This window comes from Nicotiana tomentosiformis, chromosome 2 (genome assembly GCF_000390325.3).
Source record: "Nicotiana tomentosiformis chromosome 2, ASM39032v3, whole genome shotgun sequence".
In the NCBI taxonomy this organism is placed as follows: domain Eukaryota; kingdom Viridiplantae; phylum Streptophyta; class Magnoliopsida; order Solanales; family Solanaceae; genus Nicotiana; species Nicotiana tomentosiformis.
The window spans coordinates 16,608,152-16,631,009 of NC_090813.1; the positions used below are offsets into that span (position 1 = coordinate 16,608,152).

Sequence of the window (22,858 nt, forward strand, 5' to 3'; positions counted from 1 at the left end):
CGAAAATGTCCTACAGTCAGTTTGGGAATGCCACGCCCCAAACCTGTAGAGGCGTGGTCGGCACCCGGTACCATACTCGGCCCGAGCGTACCACTCTGTAACTGTGAACTCTAGAGGGGTAACCCTCAAACTAGGCCGATGAGGCCATATTCTGAATCATCTGAAAATATCCTCTCTCTCATCTGAGGGGTAAATGATCGAGTCCAAACGTACACCACTATTGAGTAGCGAGGATGGTCAATGCAGTTTTACCCAACAAGGTCGGGATCGATTTTCACAAAAAGTTAATTGATTTGGAATTAGGTTTATATCTAAGTCTAGATGCGTGTGTTGTTCCTAATTTCACTTCCAAACATGATGGTGTTGATTCTATTTATATTTTTATTTCTATTGTATGTTAAGATTAAAGCTAAGTACAATATTTTTGATGTAGGTTTTCAAGTGTTTAAACGGACTAGGGTAGTGACTTTCGCCTAGGTGGACATCTAACATGTAGAAAGAATCTAGGGCAAGCTAGATTAATTTGGGATCATAATATAGCCATCACACCCAAGTACTCACTCTATATCTCTCGATAGTTTGAGTGATTTTGCCCAATTTGGCTTTCTCAAGTCCAACTGGGTATTCATGCAATTCATGTACTATTAGCTCAAGTCGGGTATTACTATCTCTAGGTTTAACCCTTTAATTGGGGATATCAATTTCTTGAGTTCATCCCAATTCCTTGTTAGCCTAGTTTTCCCAGACTTAATCCCTCTTTCTCAAGAAGAGACCAAATTATAAAGGCATGAATCAGTGTTTGCAACCACTAAATCTATAATTCTAGCAAGAACTAGGCTAAACATCACTAGCCCATAAATATTCAAGCCCTAAAATTCAAGACCCATTAAATACCCATACTAGGGTTGAGTCACAATCCTAGCTATGAGTCTAGCTACTCATAATAATAGCAGAAATCAAAGATAAGGAGAAGAAATAATCCATAATACTAAATTAAAAGGTAAAAATCTAATGTTATAAAGTAAATCTTGTACAAAATTGCCCAAAAAGGAAAACCTAGTCGTCTCACGTACTCAGCAAAAACATAACATAACCTAGAATTGACAAAAAGATCTATTTATACTAAGCTGAAATTTTCGGACAAAAATACCCCTGCGAAAGTTTCGCGGCCGTGTAATTCTGACCGCCGCCGCACACTTGCTTTCGCAGCCGCGTAATTCTGAACGCGGTTCGCGTTTCTTCACATCTGGACCTAGGTTGAACCTTGTTTCGCGGACCGCAAAATTTTTACCGTGTCCGCGTGAGAGACTTCCGCGGCCGTGTAACTTTGACGCGGACCGCCCTTCTCATTGTTTTTTGAATTATGCACTCTCTGAACCTTAGCAACCGTGGTCCGCGAAATTCCTATTGCGGTCGTGCTGGTACTTTTGTAGCCGCATCTTCTTGTCGCGGTCCGCGTTCATGTTTGTGCCTAAAAAAACCATCTCTCTGATTCTTCATATCGCGGACCGTGAAATAATGGTTGCGGCCGTGTTGATACTTTCGCGGCCGCACTATTCTGTCGCGGTCCGTATTCCACACCTTTTGGCCCAGTTTTAGTTTTTGTTCAAGTTTTGACTCCTTTATGAGTTGATTATGGCTCCTTTGGCTCATTTTGAACAATCCCTGCAAGCAAGCATATTAAGTTAGTTTTTGGGAATACCTTCACGCATTTTAGGCCCAACACACAAGTAAAAGAGAGCAATTAATAGGCTAAAATCTCTACTTATCAACTCCCACAAACTTAAGCTTTTGCTTGTCCTCAAGCAAATAAGGTAATTCCCACATCCACAAGAAAAGAAAAGGATATTTTAGCTGGCCTAAGGTGCCTTCATCAAGCATCAATTGGGACTAACAATTACCCTCAACACAAATGAATTATCAACAACGTTGTGTTATGCCCTTTTGAGTTCCATAGTTCTAATGTGACACTAAAGCATCAAGAGTTGACTCAATTCATCAAGGAAGTTCGCTCTCTCACGTAGGTCATTGTGGATCCCAAACTCCTCCTCCTCTACTCTCCATGAGTAAATCTCGCTTTTGAATGTAACCCTCAAAACAAGGATTGTGAAGAAGTGCGCTCATCACTCTCAAAAGAATGCCACAAGTCCAGCTCTAAGTACCATGAGCTTGCCCCTTATGTAAATCACCACTCTTTCTTACTCATGACAATCATATTTCTCCTTTTCTCATCATTCCTTGCCTTTCATCATTATGTTCTTTTAATCCCTTCAACATTCTCTTTCTTTTTGATGTATTTTTATGGCTTTTATTCCTTTTCTTTTCCTTTCCTTTTCAACAATTCTTTTTCTTCTTTGAACCTTTTATCACTTTCAATTTACTCGTCTCTCCCCCAAACTTATGCTTTTGCCAATTGTTCATCATGAATGCTAAGGAAAGTATGGGTGCCAAGAGAGGGTCATTATAGGACGGATAAAGGCTTGTAATGTGGATATTGAATGAAAAAGGCTTAGGCTCAAAGGAGTTGACTAGGGATATCATATTGGTAGGCTACAGAAGTTTTCAAAGTTCAACTTGGACCAAGGAGAGCCTACAATCATTTCTCAAGTCGAGCTACACTTAGAATTTCGCCTAGACAAACATTCAGGGAAAGTTCTAGACCTTTTGGCACGGGACTTGGACTTGCAATTCAATACCTCACCTCTCGAGCCGCTGGATTATTAGAGAGAATAGAGTCGAGGGTCCACAACAACCCTATCTAAGATTAAAAATTCCAAATGGCTCAAGGAAACCACTCGATGATTGTTTTAGCCAACGCAAGAGTCTAAAGGTCACAACTAGAGCTAATCTTTGCCAATCAACTTGTCTCTAACCATGAGATCGAAGGTAAATGTGTTAGTACCAAGTGAAGCCTGCTTGAGACACTTTTATTTATTACTACTACTATATACACCAAAACAAAAACAAAACAGACTCGATCCCTTAAAAAGGTTGTCACGTCATTCATCGTTGGGAAGAGTCACCCGGTTCACACAACATCCACCTTTGGAAAGAACCATGGCATTAAGAAATCCAAAGACTTATTGATCACGCAGAATGTAAAAAGAAGCTAAAAATTCAAAAATAAGCTACTAAAGGAAATAAGAAGCTAAGCTATTAAGGAGAAATACGAAAAAAGTTATAAAGTAAACTACGGAAAGTAAAATGAATATGTACAATAATGGAGTGAAACGAATATATATATACAGAAATGAAAATGAATATATACATCGAATGGTAAAGTTATATACATACCAAAAGCGAAAAATAACGAAAGTGAAACTAACGATAAGTAAAGGTAAAGAAAAATAGTATCATAATTATTACATACCAATGTTATCAAATCATCACCAAATCAAAATGGACCACCCCCCAAATAAAATATAGCATTGTCCTCAATGCTAATATCAAAATAAGATCAGGAAAGGGTTAGAGAGTAAATAAAACTACCTATGTGGTCTATGTCTGTATGGGGTCGGGCACATGAGTAGGTTCCTCGGACTGCATCGGATCATCAGCTCCCTTTGGGTCCTCTAACTGGATCTCCAAATCCTTTGACTAGGGGACCACAAATCTTCTAACTGGAGCTCTATCTGCCTCATGCTCTGCTGCCTGCGCTGGTGGGGCAGTCTCCTCCATAAGCAAGTCAAGTGGGGTATCTCCAACAGAAGTGAATTTCTCTATCTCCCTCTTCAGCTTCTCCACTGACTCCTTTGAGGCCTGAGTCTTTCTCATCTTCTTTACCTGCTTGCCCGGATCCTTGATCACCTTGCCATGAGTATCCAAAGTCTCCAGGATCTTCATTTGGTTGTCCAGAAGCTTCTTCTGGTTGGCCAGAAGCTCCGTCAATGAATCCTCCACTAATGGAGGTACCTGAAGTTGTGCTGGGGCTGACTGTGCTGCTAATGCACTGGATAGGACAGACAACTTTGATGTAGCTGCCTGCATCCAGTTGTTGATGCTGGATATGGTCTGAGAAACCCGCAGTGCAGTCTGGGGGTAAGTCGAAGATGAGGGCACAGATAGTGGCACAATGATGGATAGCCCGGATGAAGGAGGAGGCGTGGCAGCTGAAGGTCCCGCTACTGTGGTAGGCTCTGACCCGGTGGCCACTACCCTTGGCTCTTCAGACTGGCCAGTGGAGGTAGTGTCTTTACCCTTTGCTTTAGGGTTGTCCGGTGCTTGGAAGCTATACCAGGAGAAAGGTTTCTTCGGCTTCAGCTTCGTGTCATAGTGCATCCCCTCTACCCTTTGGTCCTCGAGATACATAGTGATAAAGTTGGGGTAGGGGTAGGAACTTTCTCTTTTTCCGGTTGCTTTGGAGATGTGGTGGGACATGAGGTTCCCTACATTGATTGGATACCCCGCCATGATGGAAGCTATTAGGATCGCCCGGGAGAGTGGGATTACACTATCATGGTGGCTAGGATCAAGTCAGTTGCATACAAATGTGCACCACCCTTTGGCTTCAAAGCTGAGGGTGTTTCTGGCGATTGGGATTCCAGCTGCGAGCCAGGCCGGTGTTGTTACTGCGATGGCTATTACTTTCGCTAGCCAAGGCCGGGCTGCTTCATCTAGGGCCATCTTCTCCAAATATTGTACAACTTCCACATCCTCAAAACCGGCATATTTGTTCAAGGTGCCGCCATCAAACCGTATCTTCAAGTTCTGTACCTTTATCACAGTGGTGCACTTTTTGATGTGGGCAACATTTGCGTAGAACTCCTTGACAAGGTACTCATTGGCATCCGGAACCTTGCTGGTGAAGTACTTCCATTCCTTTTCTCTCCTCAAACTGTTGTTGATACCCAATTTTTTCCTCATATTTTTCAAGTGTATATATATATATATATATATATATATATATACACACACACTTTCAAGATAGTGCACATGCATCATCATTTGATCTACAAGCATATATAAGTATTTTTCATAATTTTCTATAATTTTTAAAGGCTTTAAATCAATTTATTTCGGCATTTTATTATATATAAATATCTATTAATTACCTAAAAAATTATTTTATGATGGTTTTATTATCTAAACTTATCATTTACACCCATATTAGGTTTTAAATATTTTTAGTACATTTGTTATAATTACGTTTGCATTTTTAAGGCTAAATTACACATTTTGCAATAATAGCCTATACATGCTTATAATTACTTTATTTATGCAAACAAATAACCTTTTATATTTTTATAGTGTTAAATAATTTTTTTAATCATTTTTATGCACAAATTATATTTTTTTATTTATTCATTTTTTATAAATTATTTATTTAATAAATTGAATATTTAAAATCTGGCCCCAATATTTAATTAAATATTCGGACCTAAACTACCCAAACCTACCCAATTATCCCAAGCCCAATACCCCTAGCCCAATTACCCTTACCCACTCAATTAAACCCAACCCAGTCTGCTCAAATTCCAGTCGTTGATAAAAAATGATCAACGGCTCATAAACGATCCCTCCCTTTCCTTATATCTCCACCCCCCAAACCCTAACCCTCATTTCCCAAACGCCTATGTTTCCCTCCTCTGATGAACCCTAATCCTGCCGCCTCACTAAAATCCCCCCATATCCCGTTCTTAATGGGATTCTTTTCCCATTCACCTACCATCTCGAGATATTTTCCTTATTTGGTGCTATTTTATGGAATAACTTAGGTACTTGCCTAAACATGGCAAGTACCCCATATTTTATTCTGTCTGAATCGATCTTTACCTTTTGAATCTGGATGACCTTTAGTCCAAACGCGTTATTTTGAACCATGTAAGCCCGATTCATTCGTATCTTGCTAATTCCCTAAGGTTAGGGTTTCAGATTCTCTTTTGATTCGAACCAAACCTGGTTCAAGCTTGATTTTTAGCATTATTTCGTCTATATTCATTCTATTACGCATGAATCTGCCTATTTCTGTTGATTTCTTTTACTTGCCTTAAATTAGGGTTTCAGGTCTTCTCTAATTGAACCAAATCTGGTTCGATTCTGTGTTTTTTTTAATAATCTCCTATCTATGTTCGTTTTATGCTAATATATGATTCTTTGCATTTATTTTTCTTCCGATTTTGTGATTTACCCAAATTAGGGTTTCAGACCTTTTTTTTACTTGAACCAAATCCGGTTCTACTCTGTGCTTCTTGTGAATAATTTCCTGTCTATGTTCATTGTACACATTATGTGATTCTTTGCCTTATTTTCTGCCAATCTTGTATATTTTTACCTAAAATTTTGGGTTTCAATTTTACTGATTTAAGTACTTGCCTTTTTTTGTGTTTAAACTAGTTATTTTCCATGTTTATGTTCTAATCCCTGCACTATTTAAACCCCTCCCCACTCCCCTTTAAAAAAAAGACTTGGAATTTCTGAGTTCGAAAATATTTCACTATAACAAAGTTGTGTGCTTCCACTCTTGAATAATCTCATTCTGTATTCTGATTCCTGGTCGGCTGAAAGCCAAGGCCAGAAATCTCCAATTTCTTGCTTTTGTTGGTGATATTTACCATACTGTTGGATCCCTTTCTTCCCTGTTTCATCTCAACTGGTGAGTTATTAGACCCTCTGCCATTTCGCTATGAATATTTGCTCAACGTGTTATTTCAATTAGATTATGTTATCCTAAATGCTATTACTTATAGTTTGAGACATGTTTGAACCTATTTTGAGTTGATTAATGAAATTCTGCTTAAGCTCTATGTTATTGATGACTATCTTTTAAAGTTAAGTCTGTTATGAACCTATTTATAAACATACTCTCATACCTTTTCATGTAGACCGGTTAACCATGTATAGATGCGTGCATTAACTGATTTATAAACCTGTTTGTTGAACCTGTTATAATGTGGCATGTTTGACTTTGTTCTTACTATATTATGACAACTCTAGTAACTGCCTTAATCAGTTTTAACATGTCCTGGCCTATTGCTAGTTAATGGGATCCCTTCTTATGACACTAGTTCCTACACTTAGTCTAATGTGGATCTTCTGTTATCACTATGAATCTGCTTATGAACTTGCCTTGTTAGCATGTGATTGATTTAATTCCTAAAACTTGATTAAGTCTGCTTAGGATTAAGCATGTATACTATTTGTTCATATATGCTCAATATGTGATTCTGTCCTTCAATAGATTCCCTAATCCCATTCTACTCCCCTGATCCTTCTGAATTCTTACTCCTAGCCGGCTGAAAGCCAAGGCTATTTATGTTCTGTCCTCTGATCTCTCTAGTGTGAGCACTGCCTTGGGTTCTTGAAGCCCTTGAGAACTCTGACACACTAGAGATTTGGGTTCTGTATGTTTAGCCTTGATATATGAGTGAATCACTCAACAACTGGTTACTTTATATCTATGAACATGGGTTTTGGAGCTATTGTGAGTAGAAGGCCTGGCATGTCCAGGTGTATTTGGGCCTGCTGTAGGCTCCCTATAGTTACACTTGCTTTATAATTTATTTATTAAATTCTGGTCTGTAATAATTATTTGTAATAACAATTCTGGGGTGTTAGTGAAATTGGGAAGGGGTTCCTATTTTACATTTGCAATAAGTTAGGTAGAAATCCTGCCTATAAGTACTTTATTATGTTCAGTCATTATGTGCTAGCAGCCATGTCCATAGGTTCAATGCTTGGTTCAATTATGTTCTGGTATGATCTAATATGTATGCAAATTTCTGTTTACGCACTGTTTTGATCAAATTATAGAAATCATGCCTATAAGATCTAAAACTGGATCAAATTATAGAAAGCATGCCTATATGTTCGAACCAATTTAATTTCTGCCTGTTTATTCATGAGTTTCCAAATACTGTATTTTCACCCTCGCTGGAAAACATGCTTATAGGGCTAAAACAAATAATTCTGGGTCTGTTTTTGTGACTTGCCACTATTTACTATCGCGTAAAACACCTAGATACCATGCTAATAGGCTTAATCATATTATGCTAAAATCAGTAGGCAAATTTATGTAGGTTCTAATAATCGTATTAAGAAACTGATTTTATACATGACTGGCTGCTCGTTCATTCAATATCACATAGATATCCTACCTATAGGATTCTGCAATTAATAAAATCTGTCAATGCAAATCAGTTTGGCGTGCATTTGATGCCTAAATGCGGAGGCTAACTTGAGCCCATACTTGTTTCTATTTGAGAGTCCTAACTGTTTTTGTCTGTCGCTTAGTATTTTTTTTCTTTTGAGCAGCCTAAGTTAAGGTCGAGAACCACCCTGAAATAGAGGTCCAAATGCCTTCCGGACCATAGGCATGGGACGGGTAGTGTACGCATAAGGCACGGCTTAGAATTAAATAGAGCGCTTTAGGTAAACAACTTAAAGATAGTAATCGGGTAGCAGGAGATGATAGTCTGTGCTCGCTGAATAATATGAGTAACACCCCATCTTGAGGGAGTTACGAAATATTATTTATGTTACACAGGGTGATCCTTTAGGCTAAACAAACTTAGGAACCCCCCCTCCCCCACATTCCTGTTAAAATATTTCATTATTTGTCCAAACTGTTTCTTTTCTCTTAGACTAATTCACATAATTCGAGTTCAGCCGGGACCGACTATTGTGGACCTCAAAGAGTACTTAACACCTTCTCCTCGAGGTAATTTGAGCCCTTACCCGATCTTTGGTGATGCAAACTAGTAAACCCGAGTCATTTGCAAATAGGTTCCCTAACACACCTTAATCCGTTAGGTGGCAACTCTCTCTTTTGAATAACCCTTCCTTTAAAAGAGTTGTCAACGTCGAAACCCGATTTCGCGAGAAAAAGGGGCGTGACAACTGTCTCTTGACATTTGGATTGTGAGGAAGGAGATCTTTTTCTATAAACTGTCGCTCAAGGGTGAGCGACCTTTGGGACCACCATTCCCGGAATTTGAGGTATGCTTTCTCGCTCATGAATCTATCCTCCCACACCTCGGGCTTCCTTGATCTAGCAAGACCACCCACATTGGTATCACCCCCTCTCCCGTCATCCGGGACCTCGTCATCCTCATCTACATTGATAGGAGCACCTGTTGAGGCTGGAGTTGGAGCAGGTGGGGGAGATGGCTTCGATGCTTCACTACCTCCCTTTGAGCTATCAGGCGACCCAGAAGAGGATGTAGTTTCATCGATTAGGCGAAAGGGTTGTGATTGGGCCTCTTGTCGAGGTTGTGTAGATTCCCCTCAGAAATCTCCCTGGATGTGAGATATTCACTTGTGTCTGATGAATCGGCAGGAGGTCTAGTGAGGGTTTTCTTTTTGCTTATGATTCTTTGAGTTGCTAAGGGCAAAACCTGCTTTCTTTTGCCCCGGCCTCGGGAGGATTCTTCCCTCCCTTTTGATTTGTCTGCTCCTCCACGAGATCGCACCATTTTCTGCAACACACAATTAGTGAAAGATAATTAGAATTTGGGTTCAATCACGCCTTAAAGCAGTACAGATGAAATGAACAAGCGGGCTTCTCAAAACAGGGAACCGCGGACAGTGAAAAAGTGGACGCGGCCGCGAAATGCCCATCGCGGACCGCTAAAAAATGAACGCGGCCGCGAAGAGGTCAGGTTCAGACTACTGACTCTCTAATCTTGGAACACGCGGACCGCAAAAAATTAAATGCGGCCGCGAATGACCAATCGCGGACCGCGAAAAAATGAACGCGGCCGCGAAAGCAATTAACAGACTCTTTGAAGTTCACAAGCGCGGACAGCGAAAACTTGAACGCAACCGCGAAGGACCAGCCGCGAACCGAGTAAAAGTGACCGCGGCCGTGAACTCTTAGCACTCACTCAGTAACTAAAAGCTGGGGTAGCGCGGACCGTGAAACAAATGAACGCGGCCGCCTAGCCTATCGCGGAATGCATAAAATGGACCGCGGCCGCAAAATTCCAATAATATCAGTACTAAGAACACTTATAACTAGGGTTTTCACTAAGTGTGTAAAAATTAGTTCAATTAACCATACAAAGTTACTAACCCCAAGCCCCATTAGGCATATAAACACTACCCACATATATTTAAGTATCAAGTAAGCATTAATTTGAGATCATGGCATGCATCTAACCCTAACTAACAAAGAAAAATTAAAACAAAGAGAAAAGAAAAGAAAAAAGATAAAATCACATCATGGAATTGAACAGTTGTAAAATTATTGTAGAAAATGAACTCTTAATGTGAATGAGATGAAAATTGAGAGCAGGATGAGATGAACAGTGCTTTGTTTTATGCGGTGAAACGTTAGGGTTCGAAAACTGTAAAATGTTTAAAGAACCCTTATTTATACTAATCAACTGTGGAACCCACCGCCTTACCTGAGCGCGGCTGCGAAATTCTATCGCGGTCCGCGCTATGTTACCTTATGTAGACCAGCTTCAAGCACATGGGCGCGGTCCACGGAATATAGGTCGTAGCCGCGAATTTCAATGCGGTCCGCAAAAATTGGAGCGCGACCGCGATCTCTAAAGGATGTTTTACAGTCCAACTTTAGAGAGTTGGTATTTTTCTCTTTCCAAGTACGCGTTCGCGGACAAAAATGTGCTACCGCAAAATTTTTGGCGCGGTCCGCGAATATCCAACACTTAGTCAAATTTTTCAGGTCAAAATCCTGCACTGCACAACCAGTTTCTATATACACTTCACAACCAATTAATCCAAAATAATGCCTAATCTAAGAAGAAAATCAAAAGAAAGAAAAACACATGGGTTGCCTCCCAAGAAGCGCCTGATTTAACGTCGCGGCACGACGCATGTTAGCATCATCATTTGAAATGGATCAATGCCACAACGTGGCTATCATCAATCTTGCCAAGGTAGTGCTTCACTCGGTGCCTATTAGCTCTAAAGATCTCACCATTCTTGTTTTTCAAATCTAGAGCACCAAACGGAGTTACATGCACCACTTCAAAAGGGCCGCTCCACTTTGACTTGAGCTTTCCCGGAAACATCCGTAACCGAGAGTTGAATAGAAGAACCAAGTCACCCTCCTTGAATTCTTTGTTCCGGATATATTTGTCATGTAAGTACTTCATCTTGTCCTTATACAAGGACGAGCTGGAATAAGCATGGAACCGGAACTCATCAAGTTCATTTAGTTGCTCTACCCGAAGATTGGCAGCTACATCCCATTCAAGGTTCAACTTCTTCAGCGCCCACATGGCCTTGTTCTCTAATTCAACCGGAAGATGGCATGCTTTTCCAAATACCAACTGGTATGGAGACATACCAATTAGAGTCTTGTAAGCTATACGATAGGCCCATAAAGCATCGTCAAGTTTCCTTGACCAATCATTCCGGTTTGCATTGACAGTCTTGGATAATATGCTCTTGATCTCCCTATTGGAGGCCTCAACTTGTCCACTAGCCTGTGGGTGATAAGGGGTTGACACCTTATGATTGACACCATACTCAGAAAGTAAAGTGTCGAAGGCTTTGTTGCAAAAATGAGAACCCTCATCACTAATGATAGCCCTTGGGGTGCCGAACCTTGTGAAGATATTTTTCTTTAAGAAAGTCACCACACTCCGTGCCTCATTGTTGGGCAAAGCCACAGCTTCAACCCATTTGGAAACATAATCAACAACAACCAGAATATAAGTGTTCCCACATGAACTCACAAATGGCCCCATAAAGCCGATGCCCCACACGTCAAAAATATCAATCTCAAGGATGGTGGTGAGAGGCATTTCATTCTTCTTGGAAATTCCACCGGCTCTTTGGCATTTCTCACAACGCCTAACGAGCTCGCTAGCATTTTTGTACAAGGTAGGCCAATAGAATCCACAACTTAGGACTTTTGTAGCAGTTATCGCCCCACCATGGTGACCACCACAAGGCGAGGAATGGCAAGCTTCAAGAATACTCAATTGCTCTTCTTCCGGAACACATCTCCGGATAACACCATCATTGCAAATTTTGAAAAGATATGGCTCGTCCCAATAATAATCCAAGCAGTCTCGTTTGAGCTTCTTCCTTTGGTTTGAAGAGAGCTCATATGGGACAATGCCGGTCACAAGAAAGTTAGCCACATCGGCGAACCAAGGTGTCCCAGTCACAGACACGGAGAGGAGTTGTTCATCTGGAAATGAATCATTATCTCGAGGCCATCATGGAGCCTTCCATGATGGCAAATTTTGAAAAGATATGGCTCGTCCCAATAATAATCCAAGCAGTCTCGTTTGAGCTTCTTCCTTTGGTTTGAAGAGAGCTCATATGGGACAATGCCGGTCACAAGAAAGTTAGCCACATCGGCGAACCAAGGTGTCCCAGTCACAGACACGGAGAGGAGTTGTTCATCTGGAAATGAATCATTATCTCGAGGCCATCATGGAGCCTTCCCTCCTCTTCCAAGCGGGACAAGTGGTCCGCCACTTGGTTCTTACTCCCTTTCCGGTCTATGATTTCAAGTTCAAATTCTTGTAGAAGAAGAACCCATCTTATCAACCTAGCCTTAGAGTCCTTTTTACTCATCAAATAACGAAGCGTCGCTTGATCGGTGTGCATAATCACTTTGGCACCCATGAGGTACAGCTTGAACTTTTCCACGGCGAAGACAATGGCTAATAACTCTTTCTTGGTCACTGTATAGTTGACTGTGCGTTGTACTCTGAGTTATTTCCTATGTTCCAAATAGCATTTATGGGCATTGTAGACTATTACATATCTTTTGCAATTCTGTTCTTTTGGCGGACTTCAACGATGCCCTTGTTTATACAGGAGCAAGAAATAGCCATTCGGTCTGAGGATGAATCTGAACTCGATACGAGTCTTCTATGTGCTTCAAATAATCCACCAGTTACCAGCAGCAAATCGAGGCAGGATTTGACTGAGGTGCTGAAAAATTACAATCTCTTATCCTTATTCCTTAGATGTTCCTACTTTCTTATCATAGCAACTGTTTTCTCAGGCGGAGAAGGAAGGACGGAGGCTGCGCCGTGTATTTGCAAATAGAGAATCTGCCAGGCAGACAATTCGCCGAAGACAGGTTTGCTCATCTGAGCTATTTTCGTCAGGAACACCAGTATAACTCGCAGCTGTTCTGGACCAGTTATATATCAATATAATGTGCTTTTCCTCATAGGAATTGCCTCTCTAGCAGAACCTGTGTGGTCGAACGCTACATATTTGGTGTCTCTTTTCTAACTTGACTTTTGACTTGCTTGTATTCATTATTTTTGGTTGGACCAGTACTTTGTTTATATCTCTGTCGCTGTGTTGCATGCACTGGTTTATGTTCATCATGAATGCTTTGGGAAGTAAAGTCTCCTGGAGAGTGTCGAAAGGATTTCTCCTTAAAAAGGTTTAGTCCTTGTTGTCCATGGTGTTTTCTTTGTAATTAAGGCCATTTCGCTAGTTTTAGATTAACACATACCATTGCCGGCTAAGTAGGAATATCTATTCTTCTTTTCCAAAGATGTCTTTGTTTTCTCAAGTGGAAGTAGCTATTTCGGTTTCATTAAAATAATAAGCATTTCAATTAACAAGGAATTCTTTCTTTTCTTTCTTGGTGTCACCTAAACGTTTTGCATAATTGTCATCATATTCATCTTGTAGCTAATATTAACTGACTAGATTATTGTGTCTCCCGTTCAATTTAGCCGCATTTTTCCTAAGGTAGTCCACAAGATAACATTTTCCTACTCTGGGATATCCTCTTCACAACATATCAAATGGAAAGAGAAGTGAGTCACCTCCTTCTAAGGAATAGAATACATCTCAATACTATTTCCTCTTCGGATCCCAGCTCCCAAACTCTTTTTAATTTCTAAGTTTAGGTGCATTTGAGTCTTGCATGAGAGCACAAACTTATTTATTTGTGGGTGCTGTAAGGCTTTCAATTTCATAATTCCATTTGAAGTCAAATTGAAAATCTGAATCTAAAATTTGTAAATTCATTGGATTAGGCAAAGGTATCAAGGTTATGTTTGTCGATATTCTAATGCTTGCGGAATTTTCACCTAAAAGTTTTATGAAGAAAGTTTTTTGGTCCTGCTCTGTTGTCTGTTTTGATGCTCCGAGTTTGTTAGGGGAACATTTGAAAACTTGTGTCTTCACCTTCTTTGAAGAATTATTCTTGAACAATGATTAAGGCAGCTTCCAGCTTTCCCTTGTTTTTATGCGTCTATAATATCCATTTTCTTGAAAAGTTAAGATTTACCATGTAATCTAAGAAGCCGCATCTAACCCACTCTTGTCAATACAGTAATTTTCCTCTGCTATTTCTAAATAAAAAGATATTATATGGCCCTGAAGTTTCCACTTAATATTACCCGCTACATATTCTGCTGAATCTGTGATGATTTTGCCAAGTCAAAGTAAGAATATGCATTTTGAAGGAGTAGTAACAAAATGCTGGATCAGAACAGTGCTTCCGTCTTGTTTCTCACTGCTGTAGTCATAAAGCTGGAACTGCCTAGAACAAAAATATAAGGTCCCAAGTTGTGAGAAAGAGAACAGCGAATCTTTTGTAGGAATATCGCTTCTTGAATTCGTTCTTAAGCAAGAATTGACCAAATCTTGTTGTTTGGAAAACCGCATGAAGGTTGGTCTGGACTTGACAATTGATGCTAAAAGGCAATTGGATCAGATTTCTAAATTGTCCTCCATGATTGATATTTAAAGACTTGATTTTTTCATGCAAACTGTGGTTCTCATCTGGTGCAAACTAGTATTCTACTAAGCAAGAAGAAAGTTAATGCATTTACTGATCAACTACAACTTTAGAGTCGATCCTTTTCCAGTAACACTCTAATGCCTACACTCGCAGAATAATTTCATGAAAAACTAACTGAGGCTGTTGGTGAACTATTGAAGTTGGTGCTCTGGTTGATTTAAGAACTCTCCTTACAACAGAACAACACATGTTTTTTAATTCTTTTCTTTTTCTGTAATTATTTGGAATAGAGGGTAATTGATTTGGAAACTGTTGCGACCAGGACATCCCAATAAAATGTGTCTACGCAGTTAAGGTGTGCTGTGCTTTTGCGGCAATTGAGGTCTCTTACAAAAAAAAAAAAAAAAGAAGTAAAAAAAATATTTTTACGTCCGATAAAAGTTTTTGTGTTAAAATGAAACATAAGAAATAGAGTTGGAGGGCTAAAATTGAACAAGGTTGAGATAGAGTGCCAAAATAAAAAATGGAGCCAAGTTCAATGGGTTGTCTATGTATTTGGCCAAGCAAGTATGTATACGCGCTGCATTTTTACGTCCGATAAAAGTTTTTGTGTTAAAATAAAACATAAGAAATAGAGTTGGAGGACTAAAATGGAACAAGATTTAGATAGAATGCCAAAATAAAAAATAAAGCAATTTCAATGAGTTTTTATATGTATTTAGCCTTTTTAACGGGAAGACGGGCATGCAGTTTCATATCTGCACCTCTTTGACTATTTTCCCCCTGATTTCACTATTTCATGTGTTTATTAAGCATAAAAAGATTTTTATGATTAAAAATATGGCAAAATGAATGATGTTCTCATTATGTTATACTCTTAAGCTTTTCATTTATGAAAAAGGAAAATACTTTATTCACATTCGGTTTATACCAAGGTTGTGTTTGGTACGAATCAAAATATTTTTCGAAAAATATTTTTTAATTTTCTCATGTTTGATTGACTTTAATGTTTTAAAAAATATTTTCCTCATGAACTCATTTTTCTTCAAATGGAGGAAAATATTTTTCCTATCAAGAGAAGGAAAAATATTTTCCAAAACTCTTTTTCAATCTTCCTCACCCTATTTCCCATCTCCACCAACCCACCTCACCCTCATCCCACCCTACCCACCCCAACCCTCCGCCCCACCCTCGCCCCCAACCCCATCCTAAATAAAAATATTATTAATAGTACTTTCTTTTCATGTTATAGATAAATTTTTATTTCAATAAATGAGCATTTTTTTCATGATATAAAAAAATATTTTTTTATTTTAACAAAAAAAAGACTTTCTTTTCATGATGTAGAAAAAATATTTTCTTTCGTTTCAACAAAATGAATATTTTCTTTGAAAATGAATATTTTCTTTGCATAATGTAGAAAAAATATTTTTATTTATTTTAATAAAATGATTACTTTATTTTTATGTTTTAGAAAAAGTACTTTCTTTTTTGACCAAAAAAAGAGTATTTTTTTTTATAGTTATGGATCATAAATTTCAATGTTGTTTTGCGTAAAAAATTAAAGCAGCACATTAGTTCTTTTGAGTTTGTCTAAATTTTTAGAAGAATAATTAAATTGTTGAGGAAAATAGAGTCTTGAAAACGTTGGGTATTTGGAGGGGGAGAGAGCAAGGAAACATGAGGATTTGGGGGAAAGGGGGTGAGGAGAATAACATAAAAAAATATTTTCCTAAAAAAATATTTTCTACTCTCTAATCAAATATTAAAAAATATTTTTCGAAAAATATTTTTCACTCACCAACCAAATAAGAGAAAATAAGTGATAAACCTACTCATTTTCTGGGAAAACATTTTCCTTCCAACCAAACACACCCCAAGTCGTGTTAGTTTCTACGACAGACCAGCTTCAGGCACGTCCACTCACAAGTTTACGTGCGTCTATTTAACAACACTTGGCGCTTACAGATACATGTCTATCAATCTTAGAAGTTGTGTCACGGTTATCTGGCATGACACGTGTCCTCCCTCCTCCTCTGTTTCTTTTTGCTTCCTCCTCAGTACTCACTAAGCTAAGTACTCTCACTCTTTACCTAATTACCACCCGATATTTAGTTTGTATACATATATGGAGTACGAAGAGATGCACAAAACGACGCCGTGCGCGGCGGACGGTAGGTTTTCCGATGATGAACTGGTGGAATATGAGTGGGAAGCGGCGGAGGCGTTGGCTTGTTTGTCGCATCCGGTGACTGGTGACGTTCAACTCTACATGGACGCCCGGGATGTAGCTGGCTTATATTCAACAGTATGTGTATTTATGAATGAGTAATATGTTACATCCAGTTTTACTAGAACTATAATGTACAATGCTAACGTATTATACTATAACTTAGGGAGAAAACGGTCAAATTTACCTCAATATTATTTGAAATTAAGCAACTTTACCCTCAGTTAAACGCTTATTAATTCGCCTTTAGGGAAAGTAGATATAGACATTTCTTCCGAATGAATTTGGACATGTGGAGTCTGCCCATTTCACGTTGGGACTCTGTTAACGATAAGGACAAATACGAGATAATTTACTAAGGCAAGGTATGAATTGACAAAAAGTCTATCAGAAGACAAAATTGAGCAATTTTGGGACAAACTTGGGTCTTTTCTCAATAACTTGGAAGCATTGCCAATTAGTTTGCTTCAACTTCCAAGCTCAGTAGTTACTTAAGAGTTCTCAACACATGTAATTATGGCTGCTATACTTATCTTTAGTGTGATTCCCTATTCTGAATTAACATAGGTCATCAATAATTAGTTTATTGGCTACCAGATAAAGTAATTATTATGGACAAGTTGAGTAAACTGACTTAGGATTATCAAGAGAGGGGACAAAAGGGATGGGGGGCTACTCTCTGATCCTGATGCAACATATTTTTGTATGTCTAGATCAAAATTACTACACTCTAACTTTGTTGAGATGATTAGTTTCTTTGTCATGTTAGCTTTTTTAGGACGTACACTCTGAGTATTTTCCTATGTTCCAAATAGCATTTATGGGCATTGTAGACTATTACATATCTTTTGCAATTCTGTTCTTTTGGCGGACTTCAACGATGCCCTTGTTTATACAGGAGCAAGAAATAGCCATTCGGTCTGAGGATGAATCTGAACTCGATACGAGTCTTCTATGTGCTTCAAATAATCCACCAGTTACCAGCGGCAAATCGAGGCAGGATTTGACTGAGGTGCTGAAAAATTACAATCTCTTATCCTTATTCCTTAGATGTTCCTACTTTCTTATCATAGCAACTGTTTTCTCAGGCGGAGAAGGAAGGACGGAGGCTGCGCCGTGTATTTGCAAATAGAGAATCTGCCAGGCAGACAATTCGCCGAAGACAGGTTTGCTCATCTGAGCTATTTTCGTCAGGAACACCAGTATAACTCGCAGCTGTTCTGGACCAGTTATATATCAATATAATGTGCTTTTCCTCATAGGAATTGCCTCTCTAGCAGAACCTGTGTGGTCGAACGCTACATATTTGGTGTCTCTTTTCTAACTTGACTTTTGACTTGCTTGTATTCATTATTTTTGGTTGGACCAGTACTTTGTTTATATCTCTGTCGCTGTGTTGCATGCACTGGTTTATGTTCATCATGAATGCTTTGGGAAGTAAAGTCTCCTGGAGAGTGTCGAAAGGATTTCTCCTTAAAAAGGTTTAGTCCTTGTTGTCCATGGTGTTTTCTTTGTAATTAAGGCCATTTCGCTAGTTTTAGATTAACACATACCATTGCCGGCTAAGTAGGAATATCTATTCTCCTTTTCCAAAGATGTCTTTGTTTTCTCAAGTGGAAGTAGCTATTTCGGTTTCATTAAAATAATAAGCATTTCAATTAACAAGGAATTCTTTCTTTTCTTTCTTGGTGTCACCTAAACGTTTTGCATAATTGTCATCATATTCATCTTGTAGCTAATATTAACTGACTAGATTATTGTGTCTCCCGTTCAATTTAGCCGCATTTTCCCCAAGGTAGTCCACAAGATAACATTTTCCTACTCTGGGATATCCTCTTCACAACATATCAAATGGAAAGAGAAGTGAGTCACCTCCTTCTAAGGAATAGAATACATCTCAATACTATTTCCTCTTCGGATCCCAGCTCCCAAACTCTTTTTAATTTCTAAGTTTAGGTGCATTTGAGTCTTGCATGAGAGCACAAACTTATTTATTTGTGGGTGCTGTAAGGCTTTCAATTTCATAATTCCATTTGAAGTCAAATTGAAAATCTGAATCTAAAATTTGTAAATTCATTGGATTAGGCAAAGGTATCAAGGTTATGTTTGTCGATATTCTAATGCTTGCGGAATTTTCACCTAAAAGTTTTATGAAGAAAGTTTTTTGGTCCTGCTCTGTTGTCTGTTTTGATGCTCCGAGTTTGTTAGGGGAACATTTGAAAACTTGTGTCTTCACCTTCTTTGAAGAATTATTCTTGAACAATGATTAAGGCAGCTTCCAGCTTTCCCTTGTTTTTATGCGTCTATAATATCCATTTTCTTGAAAAGTTAAGATTTACCATGTAATCTAAGAAGCCGCATCTAACCCACTCTTGTCAATACAGTAATTTTCCTCTGCTATTTCTAAATAAAAAGATATTATATGGCCCTGAAGTTTCCACTAAATATTACCCGCTACATATTCTGCTGAATCTGTGATGATTTTGCCAAGTCAAAGTAAGAATATGCATTTTGAAGGAGTAGTAACAAAATGCTGGACCAGAACAGTGCTTTCGTCTTGTTTCTCACTGCTGTAGTCACAAAGCTGGAACTGCCTAGAACAAAAATATAAGGTCCCAAGTTGTGAGAAAGAGAACAGCGAATCTTTTGTAGGAATATCGCTTCTTGAATTCGTTCTTAAGCAAGAATTGACCAAATCTTGTTGTTTGGAAAACCGCATGAAGGTTGGTCTGGACTTGGCAATTGATGCTAAAAGGCAATTGGATCAGATTTCTAAATTGTCCTCCATGATTGATATTTAAAGACTTGATTTTTCCATGCAAACTGTGGTTCTCATCTGGTGCAAACTAGTATTCTACTAAGCAAGAAGAAAGTTAATGCATTTACTGATCAACTACAACTTTAGAGTCGACCCTTTTCCAGTAACACTCTAATGCCTACACTCGCAGAATAATTTCATGAAAAACTAACTGAGGCTGTTGGTGAACTATTGAAGTTGGTGCTCTGGTTGATTTAAGAACTCTCCTTACAACAGAACAACACATGTTTTTTAATTCTTTTCTTTTTCTGTAATTGTTTGGAATAGAGGGTAATTTATTTGGAAACTGTTGCGAACAGGACATCCCAATAAAATGTGTCTACGCAGTTAAGGTGTGCTGTGCTTTTGCGGCAATTGAGACTTGCAAATTTAACTTGCATTTGTACCCTAGCCACTTGTCTTCCAACAAAGTCATCAGCTTAAAAGGAATGACAAGTCTTTATATGGTTCAATAGATCTTCATAGAATTTTCGTATTCCAATGGCTTCTACATTTTTTCTGTTCCTCGGACAACTAACCAAATCGTGGCTAACAGATCATAGCATGTCAAAGTCTAATTGTTTTTCCTAGGCCATGCAAGAGGAATTGACAAGAAAAGCAGCAGATCTTGCATTGGAGAACGAAAATTTGAAGAAGGTATGTGGAATATCTTTGCTCATATGTTACTCTTCCATTCGGAATAAGTTCCCTAACTTTGGGAGTAACTTAGTCCAATGCACAAAGTTACTTTAGGATCATTATCTCTGCCATAGTCATTTCCTGCTTGGTGACATTTTTGACGAAATAGAATAAGGAGCTTGCTGCTGCGGAGTATAGTTCTTTGAGGAACAAAAATAGTAGCTTAAAAACGCAGGTAATATAGTTCAATATTGAGATTACTGACTTTGAATTACATATTTACAGAACACATTACATGATTGGTTAATTTGCAGATGGCTAAAATAGTTAAGGCGGAAGTACAAGAAACATACGATGAGTCTAAGTTGACACCTGTGGAAACTCCTAGTACTTGGACTACATTTCCAACTTTCCTCCATAACCAAACTCAGGCAACGCCGTTCTTTTGGTCTACGGTCTTTCAACCTTTACAAAGTGGTTCTCAAAGTATTTATGGTTTTACACAAGAGCTGCCTAAACCTCTTGGAGAATTTAAACGGTCTGACCAACTAGAAAGTCACATGATGATGAATAAGCCATTATATATACTTCCGTTCCCATTCCATGCCGAAAGTAATCCATTTTATCCACCGTCCTCAAATCATAATGAGCAACACGAGACTTCTGTAGTTCATGAATGTAGTACTTCAAACCCAAGAACCACGGTCAACATGGAGAACCACCTAACAGCAACTCCTCTGAAAGTTGAAACAGAAACTACTGACTCAATAAATACTATTCATAGAGACATCCTTCGCGAAGCTGACAGTGGTTATCTACTAAATGAAGGAAGTGGGCAGCTATTAGGGCTTCGGTCTAAAGAGATGCTCCAGGTGACTGCCAATTCAAGTCCTTTCGTACGACCGGTTATTACTAGACAAAGTATACGTAACAGCCCTCAACAAGATAACACCACTCCTGATGTCAAAGTTACTTCTTCTGCTGGTGGGCATGTAGCCGGTGCCTCCCCTAAAATGTATCAAGCAACGCGTCTGCAGATGCCATTATATATAGCAGCAAAGGCCCGTAGGAAGAGGAAGGAGCTTATGAAACTAAAAAGCCAGTGTTATTATCAGTTCCATTAAACAGGTAAGGTTCTAAGGCATGAGATTAGCAGAAAAGAGAGAATAAATTACTAGAGATCAAATTACTATGTTTTTTACCATAGGAGATTTACTTCTGTATGAGGTGGTGATGATAATAAATAATTGCTGAGCCACAGAGTGGACCGAGCTCAAGTATACTTTTCTCCACATGATTTTGGTTTTGAGTTCTTCTTCTTTTTCCCCATATTCTCTTTAGCATCTGTTTGGTGTATGTCTTTTGGGGCTAAACCATTGAAATTGTCGAGACTATACAATCACATCTCTCTCGATAACATCGCTATATAACAGTCATTCACTATAAAAGCTAAATTTTCGTCAGAACCGATCTTTTAAGTTATATTTTACCTCTCTATAACAACTTTTTATCTGTAATAACAACAATCATGCTTATAGCAGAATGTTCTTTGTAAAAGTACCTATCTATAATAGCAATATAGATTTTTTAAGGTTACTTATAATAATAATTCTAAAAGTATGCACACAATCTTTTTCCATATACAAAATTTCTATTTTGCATAAGATATAAGATTTGAAGATTTGCACATGATATCTTTATTGGGTTTTTAAGCTTAAATGTAACTTAAAAGAGGGTGAATGAGAAATGGAGGAAATTAAAAATATTTGAGTTTCCCTCCTTGACAAAGGGACATTGTCCCATATTGGAAGAGAAAAAGGTTTTGATGGGTAGCTCTCAAAGAGATAAGAAGAGATAAGAAGAGATAAGAAAAAGGCAAGCCTCGCGCCGAAGTCGTCGTCGCTCAGCTTCGGCTTATCGGATTCAGATTCAGATTCAGACCAAATCAAATTAATCAAATGATAGATTGATTAATATATTGGACCAAATTTATTTGTTAATAGTAAATATTAACAGAAATATTATTAAATATTTATTTTTTTTAAACGGAAAATTAATATTAAATCCAACGGAATAGTATATGCCCTTCGTTTTTTGTAAAAGCCATATAATTTATGGCCGTTTTACACAAACAGTCCTTCTGAAGAGTTGCACCTCTTCAGTTTGAGCTCAACATTGGCTATAAATACCAGTTCATTCTCTCAGATTTTCCATACGAATTTCTGACTTCTCCTCCTTTCTTCTGCATTGTTTTAATTACAAAGAAAGCAACAGTAAGTGTGATTTGCTACCCGATCTTTGTGTTCGCCGAAACATTGGGGTTTGAGATATCGCTACACTAGTGTGTAATTCGTTCTATCCTGCGAGAAAATAATCCACAACCTTGGGTACTAGGAGGGAATTAAATTTCTTAAGGAAACAATGTGAATTCAGTGGGCTCAGATTAAATTCTGTTTCTTTTACATTTCTGTTAATATGTTATTTTATCTTCTCCAGAATTATTTTACAAATACAGAATAATAACAAGCTTAAGGAATTTAATATTTTTTGT

General features: G+C 38.4%; 1 protein-coding gene across 1 annotated transcript; it reads left to right on the forward strand.

Annotated features, from left to right (window-relative positions):
- The first annotated feature begins 16,621 nt into the window (after positions 1-16,621).
- LOC104094330 (uncharacterized) lies at positions 16,622-21,599 on the forward strand. The gene is made up of 6 exons (XM_009600250.4): positions 16,622-16,949; positions 17,770-17,883; positions 17,960-18,037; positions 20,260-20,325; positions 20,477-20,542; positions 20,622-21,599. Exons 1-6 carry the CDS (start codon positions 16,770-16,772, stop codon positions 21,429-21,431), a joined length of 1,314 nt encoding a protein of 437 aa, XP_009598545.2. The 5' UTR covers positions 16,622-16,769; the 3' UTR covers positions 21,432-21,599.
- The last annotated feature ends 1,259 nt before the right edge of the window (positions 21,600-22,858 follow it).